Below are 19,124 nucleotides of genomic sequence, written 5' to 3'. Positions count from 1 at the left end.
GTGAAAAATGATTCAAAACAAACACATTTTAAAAAGTGAAAACAAAATAAATTCCAAACTATTCTAACTCGGACTGAAACATTTTATCATTACGTGAAAATATCTCATCTAGCATATCATGGCAGAAACACATCTGAAGAAGTAGGAACAGGGTGGATGTTAGATTCTGATTTATTATTAAATATAATAAATCCAGCATAGTAGGTGGAGGTAATACACCTTTAACACTGGAATCCACCTACCATTAAACAGTTGTTCGTTTTATTCTGGCAAAGACAGATTTTTAAGCCTTCTCCAGTTTTAATTTGAAGGCCAGATGAGTGTCCAGGAAGCGATTCCTCTGTTTCCGGGTCGTGAAGATTCCCGTCGAGAACAGTTAGCATCTCGGGATGATCCCAGAGAAATAGCTTTTCTGTTTCTTCTCTGACTTTTAGAAGTGTGGAAAACGTCCAGGGGTTTCAGGATCTAAAAGGTTTGTTGTTTTTTCTTGTTTTGTTGACTGTTTGTGCTAAATGTCGCAGGAAGCTCAGCCTTTAGCTAGCAGACATACAGGACTGAGCTAGCCGCAGCTAGCTGCTAGCATCTCTGTGTTCTGGGGTTGGCTAATGAGAGGAATCAGACGTTTTTATTTATATAGAAGCTGCTAGAAGTGATCAGAATGATCCTTCTCAAGGCTTGCACAGAACCAGCTGTGTCCTTGAAAAAAAAAAAAACCAGTGAATGGGCCCTCCCCGTTTCATATTAAAGCTTCCAATGCATTTGTATTGGATTAGTAGCATCGGTGCTATCAATAAAATATATATATATATATATATATATATATATATATATAGTAGCATTTGTGCTATCAGTAAAAAAATAAAAATATAGTATATTGGTGCTAGCATCCTGACAGGTGCCCCATTTTAGAGCTGTAAATCATGTCGACCTATGATTGGGTCTGCTGTAGTTTAATCCTACCACTTTTTTAACCCTGTTCACCATTTTTTCCGACCATGTTTGCCTCTTATTAGCCTTTATCACCACACTTTTGCCAGAATCACCTTTAGCCTCTTTTATCAACCTTTGCTACATTCTTGATCAGTTTTAACCAGTGTTGACCCTTTTGACATCTTTATGCCATTTTAAACCATTTCTGCTACTTTTTTTTGGCTCTTTATCAACTTTTTGCCTCATTTAGACAATTTTTGATACTTTTTTGCCACTTTTTACCTGTTACCACCACTATTTTTACACCTTTTTGAAACCTTAAACTTTTTTGCCATTTTTTCACCCATTTTTACCACTCATCAGTACTTTACCAATTTTTGGTAGTTATTGCTACTTTTTACCAATTTCACATTTTTTTCCAAACTTAACCCATTTTTGCCCCTTTAATAATAATCATCATACATTTCTGTATAAAGCGCTTTCAGTCAAAGTTGTGTACACAGAAATCAAAAGAACAGAAATAACTTTCAACCAATTTTTTGTCATTATTTGCCACTTTCATCAACTTTTAGCCACTTTTGGCTGTTTTTTTTTTTTTTGCTTTTAACCAACTTTTGCCTTTTTTTTTTGAGAGGGACCTGGATGCAGCCAAGGACCTCCACCCCCATACCGGCAGTCAGAAAATCATTGCCATATCTCGTCTTCTAACACCAGAAGTCACTTGGACTGCATGTCTTCTTCCTTTTTTTCTTTACGCATCACCGCCAAATTAATATAATATATATGAATATATTTCCCCCACACAAGGAAATACAAGTAGACGAAAAATACGTGAGTTTTTAGACTAACAAGCACAGCAATTACATAACATTAATTACCTCCGCCAAAAAGGTTATGTGATCGAGCAGGTTTGTTTGTTTGTTAGCAACATAACTCAAAAAGTCATGGACGGATTTTCATGAAATTTTAAGGAAATGTCAGAAATAGCATAAGCAAGAACTGACTAGATTTTGGGAGTGATCCGGATCACCGTCTGGATCCAGGAAATTTTTAAAGGATTCTGTACTATTGAGAGATAGGGCTAATGGCGGAGGTCTGCGCTGTTACCACTTTACACCAGGAGATGGCAGAAATGAGTAACTTCAATCCCAGCAGCATTTTTCGTGTGTTTGTATTCAAAGTTTTGGAGTTTATAGAGTTTGAAAGACGCACGCCCGGTGAAGGAGACGAGTCGGAGCGTAACAGAGAGAAAGACAGTGAATTGTAGCGAGAATACTCACAATGCTGGGAGGAATAGAGGAATATTCACCCTCTGACATAACTTCCAGTCGTCCAGTGAGACCATGGTTGAGACTGTCAGTGCATCTGTTGGCACCAGCAGGCAATGCTTCCGCCATGACAGTGAAGCCAATGCTTTGCCTCACCGTGTTTCCACCCCACCGGGGAGGGAGTAATCGGCAAATGCTGTGGTGGGGGGCACATGGGGATGGATCCAGGAATTTTTTTAAAGGATTCTTCATTATTGGGAGATAGGGCTAATGGTGGAGGTCTGTGCTCTCTGAGTGCTTTTCTAGTTTTAGTAAATTGATTTATGATTCAAATTCAAGTATCACTGACACAGACATAATATGTGATGGGAGATGGGCTGGCTGACCGGACGGCGATGTTGCCACCATGTTGCCAGAGGCAAGTCTCTACGTCAATCAATAGAGTAGACAAGGATAGTGCAAGTTTCTGGAATAAATAGCTCAAACAGCAGAATTACCAGGATTTGAATGAATCATTTATAATAAATATTCCCTTTAAAAGTTCAGCGACTTCCAGTATTAGAAGATTAAATATGGCGGCAATTTTCTGACTTCCAGTATGGGGGTGGAGGTCCCCAGCTGCATCCAGATACTCTTTACTGTTTCCTATCATCATCACTTTTTTTTTCTTTTTTTTTTTTTTTACATTTTTTAGACACTTTCAAACATTTTTGGCCCCTTTTTACCCATTTTCACCACTTTGAACAAATTATGCCACTATTATTCCATTTGTGCCACATTGCCATGTTCTTCACCTTTTGGACACTTTTTTAACACATTTTTGCTACTTCCTACCTATTTTCAACACGTCTTACCCATTTTCACCACGTATTACCACTTATAATCTATTTTTGCCACTTGTTTCTACTTTTAACCCTCTTTAGCCCATTTAGCCAGTATTTAGCAACTTTTTGGGTTATGTATGATAAATAACATCTGGTATTGATATTTGAATTTTTTTCTCTCACTTTTCCTTAATGTGTGCTTCTGTATTTAAGGTCTTCCTGAGGAGGTCTAGCAGCTTTCTGTGAGTAAAGAAGAGGTTCCTCTGAAGCAGCAGAGGGGAAGAGCTCCAGGATGAACCAGGAGATCACTGAGCCTCTGCACATTAAAGAGGAGCCAGAGGAACTGTGGAGCAGTCAGGAGGGAGAGCAGCTTCAAGGGCAAGAGGAGACACATATTAAGTTCACTTTTGATCCTGCTCACTTAAAGGATGAAGATGGTGAAGACAATCTTCACGGGGGACACACTGAACAGATGGAAACAGGAGCTGATGGAGAGGACTGTGGAGGAGCAGAGGTAGCCAGCAGCTCTTACCCAGACAGAAATTTACAGCTTGAAACAGAAATCAAGAATGAGGACTCCTCTGACCCTGAGACTGATGACAGTGCTGATTGGAGGGGAACAACAGAACACCAGTCAGATTTAAACTCAGTAGAAGACAACAAAAATAAGAGGAGAGAGACTGATACTAAAATGCTTTGCTGCTCTGATTGTGGTAAAATATTTAAATACAAATATTGTCTTACAAAACACATGAGGATTCACACAGGAGAGAAACCCTTCAGCTGTGCTGAGTGTGGTAAAGGATTTAACCAAAAGGTTACTCTTACAGAACACATTAGAATTCACACAGGAGAGAAACCCTTTGGCTGCTTTGAGTGTGGTAAAAGATTTATCCATAAGAAATATTTAAGAAAACATTTGAACATCCACTTAGAAGAGAAACCGTTCAGCTGCTCTGTATGTGGTAAAGGATTTAACCAAAAAATTACTCTTACAGAACATATGAGAAATCACACAGGAGAGAAACCCTTCAGCTGCTCTGAGTGTGGTAAAAGATTTAACAAACAGTGTAATCTAAAGGTTCATAGGAGAGTTCACACTGGAGAGACACCCTTCATCTGCTCTGAGTGTGGTAGAAGTTTTAACAAAAGCATAACCCTGACCAGACACATGTTGGTTCACACTGGAGAGAAACTCTTAAGCTGCTCTGAATGTGGTCAGAGATTTGGGTTGAAGAATAATCTGAGAAGACACATGGGAATTCATTCAAGAGAGAAACCCTTCAGCTGCTCTGTGTGTGGTGAAAGGTTTCACCTCAAAGACCAGCTGGAAAAGCACATGCCATGGCATGTTAAGGTTTAAAACATGTAACATTCAGGTGTTAGGACCAGCTGCATCCCCTCTGTGTGTGTGTGTGTGTGTGTGTGTGTGGGTGTGTGTGTGTGTGTGTAACTGACCTCTAGTGTGCAGTGTGTGTTGGAGTGTTTGTGTGCCGCTGTTGCAAGGTGAGGCTTATTAGTTTGCAGTCAAATTTTAATTTCACAGTATTAATATTAATATTAACAATAATATTGCAATATTATTTTTTTATATACAGTATATTTTTTAAATTTCTATTTCCTGAAATTATCATAATGAGCCTAATGGTGTATATAATAAACACTGGAACATTGTTCAAAAATAAAAGCGCTATTTAACCTAACTTATCTTTTTATTATTATTAATTTATAAGTTTGGATTTTATTTTGGAGGGAGTCCATTTACCTCATGCCCGTGTGCTTCCATTTCTTCGTTTCCAGATCTAAAACAGCAAAACAAAACAGGGAAAATCCAAAAGCCAATATCAGGCTGTCATCTGATTTTGTTTTTTTTCGTTTGTTGTTTTTTGTTCAGAAAGGAAAAAAAAAACAAAATGTTTTTTTGTTTTTTGTTGAAAAGGAAAAAGGGTGCCATTTTTTATTTTTTCGTTTATTGGTTTTGACAGAAAAATGGATTATACTTTAGTCCCCTGACCTTGTTCTTCCGGATGAATTTTCTTACTGTTGTACCAAGTGTTTGAAAAAAGAATCAGATGAGAGTTGAGGCAGAAATTGCCTCGACTGTCAACATTTGAGGCACAGCTTCGACTCACTGCTGCGCCTCTCTGTCTCAATATTCTGTTAAATGTTCATGGAACTTGTGTCTCATGATGTGTATTGAGGCTTTTGCTTCTTGTACTGGTCCAGGTAATGGTTTAGTTTGAGGCACACTCATGTAGAGTTTATGTTTGTTTAGTCACACTGGGTTTAGAAATGCTGCTCTTCTGTTCTTAGGTCTGGTTAGTAAAAGTAGTCAGGATTTGTTTTCATTTCTTTTCACCAAGTAGTTTTAAAACACTTGTTTAGATTGTGTTTTTACTTGGTTATTAGCTGAGCAGCACTTGTCCGCCCTTTTGTTTAAGGTATAATTCTACTTCTTTTTGTAATAAGTGACTTAAATTTACCAACAACATCTGGTTTGTTATTGGCTTTGTCCTTACATTTGGTGTGCTAAATGGTTTAAGGAAAAAGGTTTTCTGCCACAACACATGAGGATTCACACAAGAGAGAAACCCTGTAGTCCCTAATGTGGCAAAAACATTTAGTAATCAAAGAAATGTGATCAGACACACGGCACTTCATACAAGGAAAGATGATTTTCCTGCTGTGTTAAAGAATGAAGCTTTATAATTTACTTAGTGAGACCCTGGTGGTTCCTTTTCTAGATACGACCTGGGATCTTCAGCGCTCTACTGTGGGAGTAAAACGCACGTGTGTATGTTTAATTTGATATTACTCAGGGATGCACGATATTATCGACAGATATCAACATTTCTTACATCCAGTATTTTGTCTGTAAATATCAGCATATATCGACTAAATTTTGTCCATATTTAATTATAAACTAGTAAAGTTTTAGGCTGGACCAACAGACCTGTGTAAGTTGAAATCTTTTTCTTTATTCATTCTCATTCTTTAAACTTTAAAGTGTTTTTAAGAAAAAAGTGTGTTTCTTATTTCATTCTCAAACCTTAATTGTGTTCAAAGGACTGAGTTTTTAGTTCTGTAAAACACACTTAAATATCTGTATCGGCTAAAATGAAATCTGTAAATATTGGCATATCAGATATTGACAAACATACAGTATTGTGCATCCCTACTATTACTTTTATTTAATGGTTGTGTCAGATTGAAATAATAGTTAAAGTCCTTGATTGGAAGAAAGGAAGCAGAGGGTCTATCTGATCATTCTTTAATGTTCTCTCATTCCTCTCAGTGACATCTATGAGGGACAGTGTTGGATTTTTGACCATATCTGATGAGCAAATAATTCCAAATTCATTATAGCTATAACCAGTATACAACCACAGCTCCAAAATATTGAGCGCTGTGTAAAATGGTAAATTAATACAGCATGCAATGATTTTCAAATCTCATAAACCCATATTTTATTCACAATAGAACACAAACAACATATCAGGAGTAGAAACGGAAACATTTTACCATTTCATGACAAATTCAGCATTTGATGGCAGCAACACATTTTTTTAGAAAAGAAGGGACAGGGTCAATATTTGTCATTTCTTATTAATTTGAATCATTATTTATTTGCTAAAGAGTAGAGAGGAATTCTGGCCCACATTCCAGCATAGCAGGCAGAGGTAATACACCTTTAACTGTGGATTCCACCTGCCTTTAAGAAGAAGTTCTTATCTGGCAAAGATCGACGGATGTAGAAGCTTTTATTGTGAAGGCCAGATGAGCGTACAGGAAGTGATGCCTTTGTTTCCGGGTCTTGAAGATTCCCGAGAACAGTTCGCATCAAAGTTCTCTAAATCTTTATGAAAACTACAGGATTACAACAGAGAATATGTTTTGTTTTGTTTTTCGCTTTTTATCTATTTAATTATTTTTCTGTAGAACGTAACCGGAAGTTGTTGCTCTATACAAATACAAACAAAATAGGCATATTCCAACATCATATTATACAAATACAAATCTCAGGCTGAGCATATGTAAACATGAATAAAGAAAAAATTCAACCATAAATGTAGGTACAAAACAATATCAAAATAAAGTAACACAGAAATCTGACAATACGATTGAAAAGATAAACTAAAAAGACATAAACAACAACCTAGGGCTTTCATAGTAATTAAAATTATTCAGCAATGAGTGTAATTTCATGGCTTTTTTTTAACAAGTTTTAAAGATTTACTTAAAAGTTTAAACTCATTCTTCCAATAATTCAAAGAGGGCTTAGTTTTAAAGTACCTGCACTTGTGAATAAAGAGTTTTCCAAGTAAAATCAAAGTATTAAGGACAAGCTCCACGTTTCCAGCCAGCTCCACATGTTAGTCCAGAATGCACCTTCAAAGAATAAATGATCCAAACTTTCAATACCCTTTTACGTACCCGGAAGTACATGCCAGCCCAAACTTGCACTCTGCTGTAGCTACAGTAGATGGCGATGTTGACCTTCAGCGCCCTAAATGTGGAGAAGAAGAAGAACAGTTAGCTTCTCGGTATGATCCTGTAGGTACAGACGGATCCTAGAAAAGTGGCTTCTCCGTTTCTTCGCTGAGTCTTGAATGTGTGAAAAGTATCCGGAGGGTTTCAGCATCTTCCAGGTTTGTTTTTTTCTTCTTATTTTGATGACATGTTTATTCTAAATGCTCAGCCTTTAGCTAACGATCACATCTACATACAGGACTGTTAGCCGCAGCTAGCTGCTAATATCGCTGTTTTCTGGGGTTTTTCATGCTGTTTGACGTCTGTAAAGATTCTTAAAGAACTTCTGATGATGTAGAGAACATATTTTATTATTAAGACAGCTCCAGTTATCCTCATGTGTCTGTGAACCTCAGCCTGTCGTTGTTGCTGTGAGATCAGTCCTCTGAATTAAAGTTAATGTTCTTCTTATCACAACCTCTACAGACGTTTTATTTTTATATACAAGCTGCTAGAAGTGATCTGGATCAACCGCTGTCTCCTCTAGACCTTCACATAGAACTGGCTGGGCCCTGAAAACCCAGTGAATGGGCCCTCCCCTCCTCAGTGGTGAATACTATATTTATAGATTTTTTAGAGCTAAAAGTCCATAAGCTAATGAATGAGAATAATTTCAAGTATTTATATTTATTTAGTGCATCTCCTTCTCCCTGCGTTGCATCTAGGTCAGACATGATCGCCTTTTGTTACTCCTGGCCAAGAGAGGAATACTATCCTGAAAATCTCCAACTCCACCCTTTACACTCCGCATGGCTTACTGTTCTTTAACAGCTGGAAAAATCAAATCTACTCTCAACGTAGCAACACAGCGTTCATAAGAGAACCTACCTGTAACACCACCAGCTTAACATCAGCAATTTATACAGTTTGCCCTGGATGCATAACCAAAAGCCTGGAAGACTGTTCACAGTTGTGCATAATATTTTGGATTGTCAGATGTTCTTTCTACAGTGTGTGTCTCTGTATAGCTATAGCCTTTGTATCTGATATTAAGGTGGTATAATCTTTTTTATCATCATTATTTATCAACATTTTTATTTATGATTTTATGACCATTATTTTTATACATTATTTTTGTATTTTTATTTAAATTATTCTTGTACTTACCTATTTATTTATTCTTTCAGTTGAGAGATTTAGGGTAGATGTGGACAAGCAGGGTTGGTGGTATTGTTCTTATTATTATTTTAAAATGTTTGGCGCTGTCAGCAATGTCCTACTTTGTTTTTGTTACATAAGCATCACTACAGTGTTGAAACTATTATTATTTTGAGTTTTGTTCTCACTGTGCCTTAATGTGTGCTTCTGTATTTAAGGTCTTCCTGAGGAGGTCCAGCAGCTTTCTGTGAGTAAAGAAGAGGTTCCTCTGAAGCAGCAGAGGGGAAGAGCTCCAGGATGAACCAGGAGATCACTGAGCCTCTGCACATTAAAGAGGAGCCAGAGGAACTGTGGAGCAGTCAGGAGGGAGAGCAGCTTCAAGGGCAAGAGGAGACACATATCAAGTTCACTTTTGATCCAGTCCACGTAAAGGATGAAGATGATGAAGACAATCCTCATGGGATACACGCTGAACAGATGGAAACAGGAGCTGATGGGGAGGATTGTGGAGGAGCAGAGGTAGCCAGCAGCTCTTACCCAGACAGAAATTTACAGCTTGAAAAACTGGGTAAGACTGAGGACCCCTCAGACCCTGAGACTGATGACAGTGCTGATTGGAGGGGGACAACAGAACACCAGTCAGATTTAAACTCAGTAGAAGACAACAAAAATAAGAGGAGAGAGACTGATAAGAAAATGCTTTGCTGCTCTGATTGTGGTAAAATATTTAAATACAAATATTGTCTTACAAAACACATGAGGATTCACACAGGAGAGAAACCCTTCAGCTGTGCTGAGTGTGGTAAAGGATTTAACCAAAAGGTTACTCTTACAGAACACACGAGAATTCACACAGGAGAGAAACCCTTTGGTTGCCTTGAGTGTGGTAAAAGATTTAACCATAAGAAATATTTGGCAAAACACATGACCATCCATTTGGAAGAGAAACCGTTCAGCTGCTCTGTGTGTGGTAAAGGATTTAACCAAAAAATTACCCTTACAGAACATATGAGAAATCACACAGGAGAAAAACCCTTCAGCTGCTCTGAGTGTGGTAAAAGGTTTAACAAACAATGTAATCAAAAAATTCATATGAGAATTCACACTGGAGAGAAACCCTTCATCTGCTCTGAGTGTGGCAAAAGTTTTCACACACATTGTAATTTACAAAATCATATGATAATTCACACCGGAGAGAAACCCTTCATCTGCTCTAAGTGTGGTAAAAGTTTTAACAAAAGCATAAACCTGAGCAGACACATGTTGGTTCACACTGGGCAGAAACTCTTGAGCTGCCCTGAATGTGGTCAGAGATTTGGCCTGAAAAATAATCTGAGAAGACACATGGGAATTCATTCAAGAGAGAAACCCTTCAGCTGCTCTGTGTGCAGTGAAGAATTTCGCCTTAAAGGTCTTCTAACAAAACATATGAGAAGTCACCCCGGAGAAAAACGCTTCAGTTGTTCTGAGTGTGGTGAAAGATTTATCAAAAAATGTCAGCTGAGGCCCCACATGAGAACTCATTCCAGAGAGAAACACTGCAGCTTTTCTAAATCTGGCAAAGTATTAAACAAGCAAAGTAGTAGGAACAGAAACACAGTAGTTCATACAAGCACATCAGAATTAACACCAGAGAGAAACCCTTTGACTGCTCCGCTCTTAATGCTCTAAAAGATTTAACAGAAACTCCTTTCTGATATTCCTTCAGCTGCCGTTACTTTTAGGGGTGATTTCAGTTAAGAATTCATAAAGGTTGGTGGTTAGGCTTCAGAACCGTTTTAAAATCCAAACAGAGGCAGAAACAGGAGGGATGGAGAGGACTGGAAAGCCTCAGAGCTCTGATCCAGAGAGATCTTTACAATCAGAGACTAAGGTCAAGACTGGAGACTCCTCTGAAGCTAAAACTTAAGTCACTGTTTTCAATATTTTCCATTTAACTGATATTCTAAAAGTTATTACTGCTTATTTGTTCATCTATTTTCACAACATTTATTTGTAATATATAAAAAACATTCACATAAATGTCAGTTGTTACGTTTGTCCAGGTCTGTTGGGAGTCTGAATGATCTGTGATGCAGAATTCACTAACTTATGAATGATGTTATCAATGAACATTTCTTCTAGTGCTGCACCATTTGGTAGTAATGTGCAGTTGTGATTGTGATTGTGATCAGGGGTCTACTTGCCTGGTTGTAAAGGAAAATAGAGGAATGATAGTGTTGCAGTGTGTATTTCTCAGCTCAGTACGTACCATTATAAAGTAGCATAAAGCATTAAAAACCTGAAGTTTCTACAGTACTGCATTCAAACTAACTCAAACCCCAAAAAAAAAAAAAAGTAAAACTGATTTTAAAAAAATATTTGCAGCCTTTCATGCAGTTATGTAACTGCACGGCCTGAAATTGCATTTGCCCACCATCCATCCATCTTCCTCCGCTCTGAGCTCGGGTGGCAGCAGGTGAAGTCAGTCAACCCAGACATCCCTCTCTTAAGCAACGTTTTTCAGCTCCTCCTAAGGGATTGTGAGGCTCTGCCAGGCCAGCTAAGATGTATAATCCCTCCAGCCAGTTCTGATTCTGCCTCAAGGTCTCCTCCCTGTTGGATGTACCCAGAAGACCTCCACATGGAGGCATCCTGATCAGATGCTTCCCCGTGGCATTGTGATGTTGGGGTTTGTGTTCCAGTGAACCTTGGAGCTGTGTTGTCAGGGGCATTATCCCTTGGTTCATGGTATCAGGAGAGGGTTCAGACAAAGAGCTATTCAACAAACCCTTATGAATCCGTGAACATAGGCAGGAGCTGCTTCACCCAGAAGTGTGAAACTTGGGCCCCTCTCTGGAGCCAGACCTTGATGGGAGCAAAAAGATCACAGACTCCTCTCATATTTGACTAAAAACATCCTGATGATCCCCAAGACTTCTGGGGAAATATTCTGAGGACTGACCAGACAGAAGAGGAACTTTCTGGAAGGTGTGAGTCCCGTTCATCTGGAGTAAACCTAACACAGCATTTCATCAAAAGAACATCAGACCAACAGTCAGACATGGTGGTGGTAGTGTGATGGTCTGGGGCTGCTTCGCTGCTTCAGGACCTGGACTACTTGCTGTAATTGATAGAACTGTGAATTCTGCTTTTGACTATAAAATCCTGAGGGAGAATGTCCGGTCATCAGGTCATGACCTCAAGCTCAAGCACACTTGGGTTCTGGAGCAGGACCATGATCCAAACACACCAGCAGGTCCACCCCTGAATGGACTAAAAACTAAATGAAGGTTCTGGAGCGGTCTAGTCAGAGTCTGGACTTAGATCTGACTGAGATGCTGTGGCTGTTCATGCTGGAAAACCCTCCAATGTGGCTGAATGAAAACAATCCTGCTAAGAAGAGTGGGACAACATTCCTCCACAGTGATGTGAAACATTCGTTGGCAGTATCGCATCGCCAAAGGTGGAACCAGTTATTAGGTTTAGGAGACAATGACCTTTTCACATAGGGCCAGGTAGGTTTGGATGGCTTTTTTCCTTAGAAAAATTAAATCATCATTTAAAAACAGAACTTTTGTATTTACTCTGATCATCTTTGTCTAATATTAAAATGTGTCTGATGATCTAAAACATTTCAGTTTGGCAAATGTGCAAAAAGGACATCAGAAAACAATACGTTTGTCACAACACCGTGTCCCTCCAAGAGCTAAAGATGTAGAATTAGTCTCTGGTTTTATTGTGAAAGCCATGTAAACTGACAGGAAGTGGTGTTTTTGTTTCCGGGTCTTGAAGGCTCTTCCTGTCGAGTGCAGTGCGCATGTCGGCATGATCCAGCTCCTTCAGCGGTTGTAGAAACAAGGTCCGAGCTCACTTTTCTGCTTCTCCTTTGAATCTCAGATTTGTGGAAAATGCCCGGAGGGTTTCAGGGTCTTTCAGGTTTGTTCTGATCTTCTTTCGCAGACATGTTCTTGGTAACTGTTGTAGGAGTCTAGCCTTTAGCTGACGTTCGCACCTACAGACAGAGCTGTGTTAGCTCAGCTCTCTGCTGGTGATGATATCACTGATCTCTGGACTGTTTAGCTGTTGTTTAGTGTAGAGTTTGTGTTAGAGTGAACTAGGGCCTGTTATTGTAACTAGAACGGGGAGTTGGACGTGCAGCAGTCCTCTGAACACACTTATGTTAGTTTGGATTGTGTGTATTGTATGCAGCATTAATGTTCTATATCACAGCTGTAACCTGTTTATGATAAACCACTCTACTCTGTTTGTGACGGTGTTTGTATCTGTGTACATCTACAATACATCTCTTATGGAAAACAGCTTCTATCTAGGAAGTCTACAACAGTGGAACAGAAACAACATATCAGATGTTAAACTGAGACATTTTTACCATTTCATTAAAAAATATTAGCTTATTTTGAATTTGATGGCTGCAACACATTTTTTAAAAAGTAGGGACAAGGCCATGTTTACCGCTGTGTAGCATCTCCTCTTCTTTTAACAACAGTCTGTAAACGTCTGGGAAGTAAGGAGACCAGCTGATAGGAGAGGAATGTTGTCCCATTCTTGTTTGATGTAGGATTCTAGATGGGTCTTCTTTCCTCCAAAGTCTTTTATTGGTGAAAGGTCTGGTCTGTGGTCTAGCATGATCTTGCTGACAGAGATGTTGTCTGGATGGGAGTATATGTGTCTCTAAAAGCTCTCTCTACTTTTCAGCATTGATAGTTCCAGATGTTAGAGCTGCCCACGCCATCGGCACTAATGCAACCCCATACCATCAGAGATGCAGGCTTTAGACCTGAGCCAGGAGAACCAGCTGGATGCTCCAGATCCTCTTTAGCCCACAGGACACGGCGTCCAAGGTTTCCTCTGACCACAGAACAGTTTTCCATGTTTCCTCTGACCACAGAACAGTTTTCCATGTTTCCTCTGACCACAGAACAGTTTTCCATGTTTCCTCTGACCACAGAACAGTTTTCCATGTTTCCTCAGTCCATGTTAAATGAGCTCTGGTCCAGAGAAGACGGACCACGGTGGTTCTGGATCCTGGTCACATATGGCTTCTTCTCTCCATGATCCAGCTTTAACTGTCATTGGTGGATGGCACGGCCAACTGTGTTGACAGACGATGATTTCTGGAATGTTCCTGAGCCCACGCAGTGATTTCACTACAGAATCATGCCTGTTTTTAATGACGTGGCCCCTGAAGGCCCCTGAGGGCCCTTCAGCCTTGTCCCTTGCTCTAACAGATTTCTCCAGATTCTCTTCTGATATTATGGACTGTAGTTGGAGGGAGATTCAAAGTCTGAGCTATTTTATGTTGAGGAACAATTTTCTGAAATTGTTCCACAATTTATTGACTCATTTTTTCACTGATTGGTGAACCTCTGCCCATCTTTACTTCTGAGAGACTCTACCTCTCTACAATGCTCCTTTTATACCCAGTCATGTGACTGACATGTTGACAACAGTGTTAACTTTGGCAGCTCTTTTTAATTTTAGTCTTTAGATGAAATGCATTTTATTTTCAGTCACATTTTAGTCATTTCTATCCTTTTTAGTTTTAGTCTACTTTTAGTCCAAGCATTTATTCTCTTGTCTAAATCTGGTACCAAATCATGGTAGTGTGTTCTCTGCCAAACCTGGGTCCCTGCTTTCTACAGCTGAGAGGCAGAATAGATACAGATGTATTGTTTTAGACAGATTTACCCACAGTGAAGAAATATCACAGATTTAGAATGTCTAAGGAAAACTACATTACAGTTTAGTCTAGTTTTAGTCATCACAGATCTATTTTTGTTAGTCTTAGTCTAGTTTTAGTCATCACAGATCTATTTTTGTTAGTCTCATTCTAGTTTTAGTCATGAAAAAACAGCTGTCAACAAGCATTTTTAGTCATAGTTTTAGTCGACAATATTATCACTGGCTGACAAATAACCTCATTGGTTTCAGATTGCTCCTTCAGCTGATTTTCATTAGAACCACTTACTTTTCCAGCCTTTTGTCACCCTGTCCCTACTTTTTTGAGATGTGTTGCAGCCATCAAATCCAAACTGAACTAATATTTTTCATGAAATGGTAAAATTTCTCAGTTGTACCATCTGATATGTTGTTTCTGTTCTAGTGTGAATCAAACATGGGTTTATGAGATTTGAAAATAATTGACTTATGTTTGTATTTACATTTTACACAGTGGCCCAACTTTTTTTTGATTTGGGGTTGTACATTTTCATGATATTGGCGTACATGGTTCCAATTGGCTCATTGGTGTTTATTGATTATGTGACTTTGGACAGAAGTTGTCAGATGAAGGTGAAGTATATAGGTCTAATCCCTCTGCTCACATTGAGCCGTGAAACTGACAGGACGGTGCTTTTCAATGTGGATGGATAATGTCCAAAAACATACTGCAAAAGAAACTGAACAGTGTCTTAAAGCAAAGAAAAGTACTATTTTTCACCTGTCAAAAACCTGATTGAAACCCCACTGTTACAGAAGACCCAAGCCAGCAGCAACCAAAGGCTGCTGTAGTAAAGGCTCAGCAATGCGTGTGCCAGGAGGAAACTCAAAACCTGGTGATGCCATTGGCTGCAGATGTTTTTGTCCGAGTATCATATTCTGTGTCTATGTTTTCAATGATGTTACTCTGTCCATATATTTTAGAAACCACTGAAATGGAGGTGCGCTGGATAAAAGGTGGTGATACCTAAATGGTAAAAGCCATATTTTTTGTAAACCTTCTAAATCAAGGCTGAAATCTGCCCTTCTGTCACACTGTCATTGTTTTGTTTCAGATCCACTGCAAAGATAGACAGGAGCAGCACAATTAAAATTGTTTGTCTGTCCAAATAATTACAAACCTAGCTGTAACTTTAAATATGATGTGGCTCTAAATTGATCAAATTGGATCACTGAATAATTAGAAATTTTATGTTTTTGGTTTGGGTTTTTTTGGGGGGGTGAAAGTGGTGGAGTATCTAAAAAAATCTTTGAAGTATTACTCCTCCATGTCCTGTTGGAAATTATTTTCATAATATGTGCTTTTCTATTTTAGTTCTGCCCGAGGAGGCCCAGCAGCTTTCAGTGTGTAAAGTAGAAGTTTCCTCAGAGCAGCAGGAGAGCAGCTTCAGTCTGAACCAGGAGATCATTGAGCCTCTGCACATTAAAGAGGAACCAGAGGAACCGTGGAGCAGTCAGGAGGGAGAGCAGCTTCAAGGGCCAGAGGTGGCTGATATCATCAAGTTCACTTTTGATCCTGTCCAGGTAAAGAGCGAAGATGACGAAGAGAAACCTCAGCCCCCACAGCTTTATGAGAGACAAGCTGAACAGATGGAAACAGGAGCTGATGGAGAGGACTGTGGAGGAGCAGAAGCAGAGAGAAATTTACAACCAGAAACTGAGGTTAAGATTGATGACTTCTCTGACCCTGAGACTGACGACAGTGCTGATTGGAGAAGGGAGACAACAAAACACCAGTCAGATTTAAACTCAGTAAAAGACAACAAAAATAAGACTGATAAGGAACCACATCGCTGCTCTGAATGTGATAAAACATTTAAACACAAAAGTCGTCTCATAGAACATTTAAGAATTCACACAGGAGAGAAACCCTTCAGCTGCCCTGAGTGTGGCCAAAGATTTAACCATAAAAGAAGCTTGACAAAACACATGAACGTCCACTTGGGCGAGAAACCCTTCAGCTGCTCTGTTTGTGCTAAAAGATTTAACCAAAAGGGTACTCTTACAGAACATATGAGAATTCACACAGGAGAGAAACCCTTCAGCTGCTCTGAGTGTGGCAAAAGATTTAACAAACAGTGTAATCTTAAAATTCATTTGAGAATTCACACAGGAGAGAGACCCTTCGTCTGCTCTGAGTGTGGTAAAAGTTTTAACAAAAACAGAAACCTGAGCAGACACATGTTGGTTCACACTGGGCAGAAACTCTTGAGCTGCTCTAAATGCAGTAAAACATTTGGCCTGAAAAATAATCTGATAAGACACATGAGAATTCATCTGAGAGAGACACCCTTTGGCTGCTCTGTGTGTGGGGAAGGATTTTGCCTTAAAGGTCTTCTAACAAAACATATGAGAAGTCACCCAGGAGAGAAACGCTTCAGCTGCTTTGAGTGTGGGGAAAGATTTATCAAAAAAAGTCAGCTGAGACCCCACATGAGAACTCATTCAAGAGAGAAACACTGCAGCTTTTCTAAATCTGGCCAAACATTTAACAAGCAAAGTGGCAGGACCCAAAACACAGCAGTTCATACAAACACATTAGAATTAACACCAGAGAGAAACCCTTCGACTGCTCTTAATGGTCTAAAAGATTTAGCCAAAACTCTTTCCTGAAATGGCTCATGGATCATCAGGTGAGGATCTTTCAGCTTCCATATTTGTGTTTAAAGGGCTGCTTGTCATTTTTATTTGTGAATCATAAATGTGTTGGCAGGTTTCAGATCCTCTTCAAAGCCAAACAGAGGAGAAAAGAGGGGCAGAAACGGGAGCTGATGGAAAGGATCAGACCCGGACAGGAACTCTGACCCAGAGAGACATTCACAAGCAGAGACTAAGGTCAAGGCTAATGATGTCGATGATGATTGGGTGGAGACTGGAGGGCATCGGTAATCTTTAAACTCAGAAATGAGGAAATATGAATCTAAGATGGATTCTTTTTTGAGCGACCACTCTCACTGTTTCTGAATTATTATAGTGTGAAGAGACATGAACTCACACTAACACAGACCATGCAATGGGTGTTTGTTTGCTGTAAAAGATTTTAGTTTGTAAATATTCATGTCTGAGGAAAGAATTATAGGGTTTTTCTCAATAGTATGTTTTTGTAATATGACTAGTGTCCATTGCAGTTGATATACTGCACATCCTTCTGGGACAACACCCGTATGGGCAGCATTACAGAATGGCTGTCTTAAATAAAACTTGAAGGGTGATTGAATGAACATTCTGTTTGAGACGATCATTATGGGCCAATCAGAGCAGCTAAAAACATGACGTAGTAGACATGTGCAGCCAGTGAGGAGTAAACTACATAGTTGTAGGCTCATTTGCCTGCCCTTGTCATGTAAATCCACAGTATTTTGCTATCAGTGGAGATAGTTGGTGAATTCAACTCTTTCAAATTTTACTTCCAGATGATCTAGGTGCACTTGTAGGCCCACCACCTTCAGGGATGGGCATAGCAAAGCAAACTGAGTGGCAAGCAGAGGGATAAAAGTGGCAAAATGGGCGAAATAGATGTGCAACAATGGACATGAAGTGGCAAAAAATGGGGGGAAAAAGGTGCCGAACTGTAGTAAATGGTCAAAATTTGGTTAAAAAATGGCAAAAGGCAGCTAAAATTAGCAAAATGAATAAATAAAAAAGTGGCATGACTGGGCAAAAATAGCAAAGGAATTTGAATAGAAAAAAGTTGCAGAAGACTTTGATACTCTCGAACACCAATTCATTTTCATTCTTTAGACAATGAGGTTTTGGTGAGTTTTTTTGAACGGCCATTAAGACTCTGTATGCCAATGACAATAATTCTGTTAAAATGAAATATGAAATTCACCCAACATTTAACCTGAAACAAGATAGTTGTCAGGGGATGCCCCATTTTGCCTCACCTTTTGTTTTTTACTTACACCAGTGATTACTAGGGGTGTAATGGTACTGAAAAATTACTGTTTGGTACATTCCTTGGTTTTGAAGTCACGGTTCGCTCCATTTTCAGTACAGTAATTGAAGCGAATAATTTTTTTATTTTTATTAAATTGTATTAAAATAGATAGGCCGAATAAATTACATCTAAATTATTAATAATGCTGCGGCCTCTTTCCAAAAGTTCTTCAATGATTAAAAATATTAATAAATAAATACAATTTTGAATTGCTAGGTTTTTAAATTGATGTATTGACATATTTATACCCATTCTTTAAACACTAAAATTTCCCAGCCAACTTCAATGCATCATCATATAACCTTGTGTTAGCTTGTTAAGTACGCTAATTAGTGTCTCCTGCTGATTTCAACTCAGACTTCAACACTGGATTACTTTTTTGACCCCTGGGACCTACTACAAAGTTTAGGAGAACTTTTCACAGCCCATCTTGGCGGATAAAGAGGTTAAAGCCGTGTGAAATCTGAGGATAACTTTACCTATGACCAGTAGGCGATTCGTTTAATTTTTTTAACAAGGGGGATGCACCTTGTTAAGGAAGGTTTTTGTTTGAGTGGAGCCTTTTCAAATGCTTTGATTGGTCCGCTGGACGACATGCTGTCAGCCACACAGCTACTGTATATAATATATATATAGTATATATATATATATATATATATATACATACACACAGCTATTTCATGTTTTCAATACATTTTTGCTGTGACTTTCAGTATTTCTGCTGGAGTTTTTTTTTTTTTTTTTGACTAAAGTTAAAGTGAGCAGGAGAGGAGTGCAGATGCACTAAGCCTTATTGTTGTAACTAGACATTGG

At 38.9% G+C, this 19,124-nt stretch overlaps 3 protein-coding genes across 4 annotated transcripts; all 3 read left to right on the top strand.

Annotated features, from left to right (window-relative positions):
• Window positions 1–383: 383 nt before the first annotated feature.
• LOC121523870 (gastrula zinc finger protein XlCGF8.2DB-like) lies at window positions 384–4,467 on the top strand. Its single transcript, XM_041808927.1, has 2 exons — window positions 384–472; window positions 3,236–4,467. Exon 2 carries the CDS (start codon window positions 3,315–3,317, stop codon window positions 4,383–4,385), a length of 1,071 nt encoding a protein of 356 aa, XP_041664861.1. The 5' UTR covers window positions 384–472; window positions 3,236–3,314; the 3' UTR covers window positions 4,386–4,467.
• A 3,076-nt stretch (window positions 4,468–7,543) lies between these two features.
• Window positions 7,544–10,450, top strand: LOC121523830 (zinc finger protein 501-like). 2 transcript variants are annotated; one of them, XR_005993066.1, is made up of 3 exons: window positions 7,544–7,671; window positions 7,979–8,101; window positions 8,218–8,495. XR_005993066.1 is itself a non-coding variant. In XM_041808884.1 (2 exons), the coding sequence occupies exon 2, from the start codon at window positions 8,948–8,950 to the stop codon at window positions 10,319–10,321; it is 1,374 nt and encodes a 457-aa protein (XP_041664818.1). In that variant the 5' UTR covers window positions 7,576–7,671; window positions 8,869–8,947; the 3' UTR covers window positions 10,322–10,450. The 2 variants fall into 2 exon arrangements, 1 of the variants encoding a protein (XP_041664818.1); XM_041808884.1 differs by lacking the exons at window positions 7,979–8,101; window positions 8,218–8,495 and adding an exon at window positions 8,869–10,450 and having other exon boundaries at window positions 7,576–7,671.
• Window positions 10,451–12,466: 2,016 nt separating this feature from the next.
• LOC121523835 (zinc finger protein OZF-like) lies at window positions 12,467–17,191 on the top strand. Its single transcript, XM_041808890.1, has 3 exons — window positions 12,467–12,568; window positions 15,687–17,004; window positions 17,085–17,191. The coding sequence occupies exons 1-2, from the start codon at window positions 12,541–12,543 to the stop codon at window positions 16,982–16,984; spliced, it is 1,326 nt and encodes a 441-aa protein (XP_041664824.1). The 5' UTR covers window positions 12,467–12,540; the 3' UTR covers window positions 16,985–17,004; window positions 17,085–17,191.
• Window positions 17,192–19,124: the final 1,933 nt, after the last annotated feature.

Source organism: Cheilinus undulatus, linkage group 16, assembly GCF_018320785.1.
Source record: "Cheilinus undulatus linkage group 16, ASM1832078v1, whole genome shotgun sequence".
Classification (NCBI taxonomy): Eukaryota; Metazoa; Chordata; class Actinopteri; order Labriformes; family Labridae; genus Cheilinus; species Cheilinus undulatus.
The sequence above is the reverse complement of the archived record's forward strand: the minus strand, read 5'-3'. Positions and strand labels throughout refer to the sequence as shown.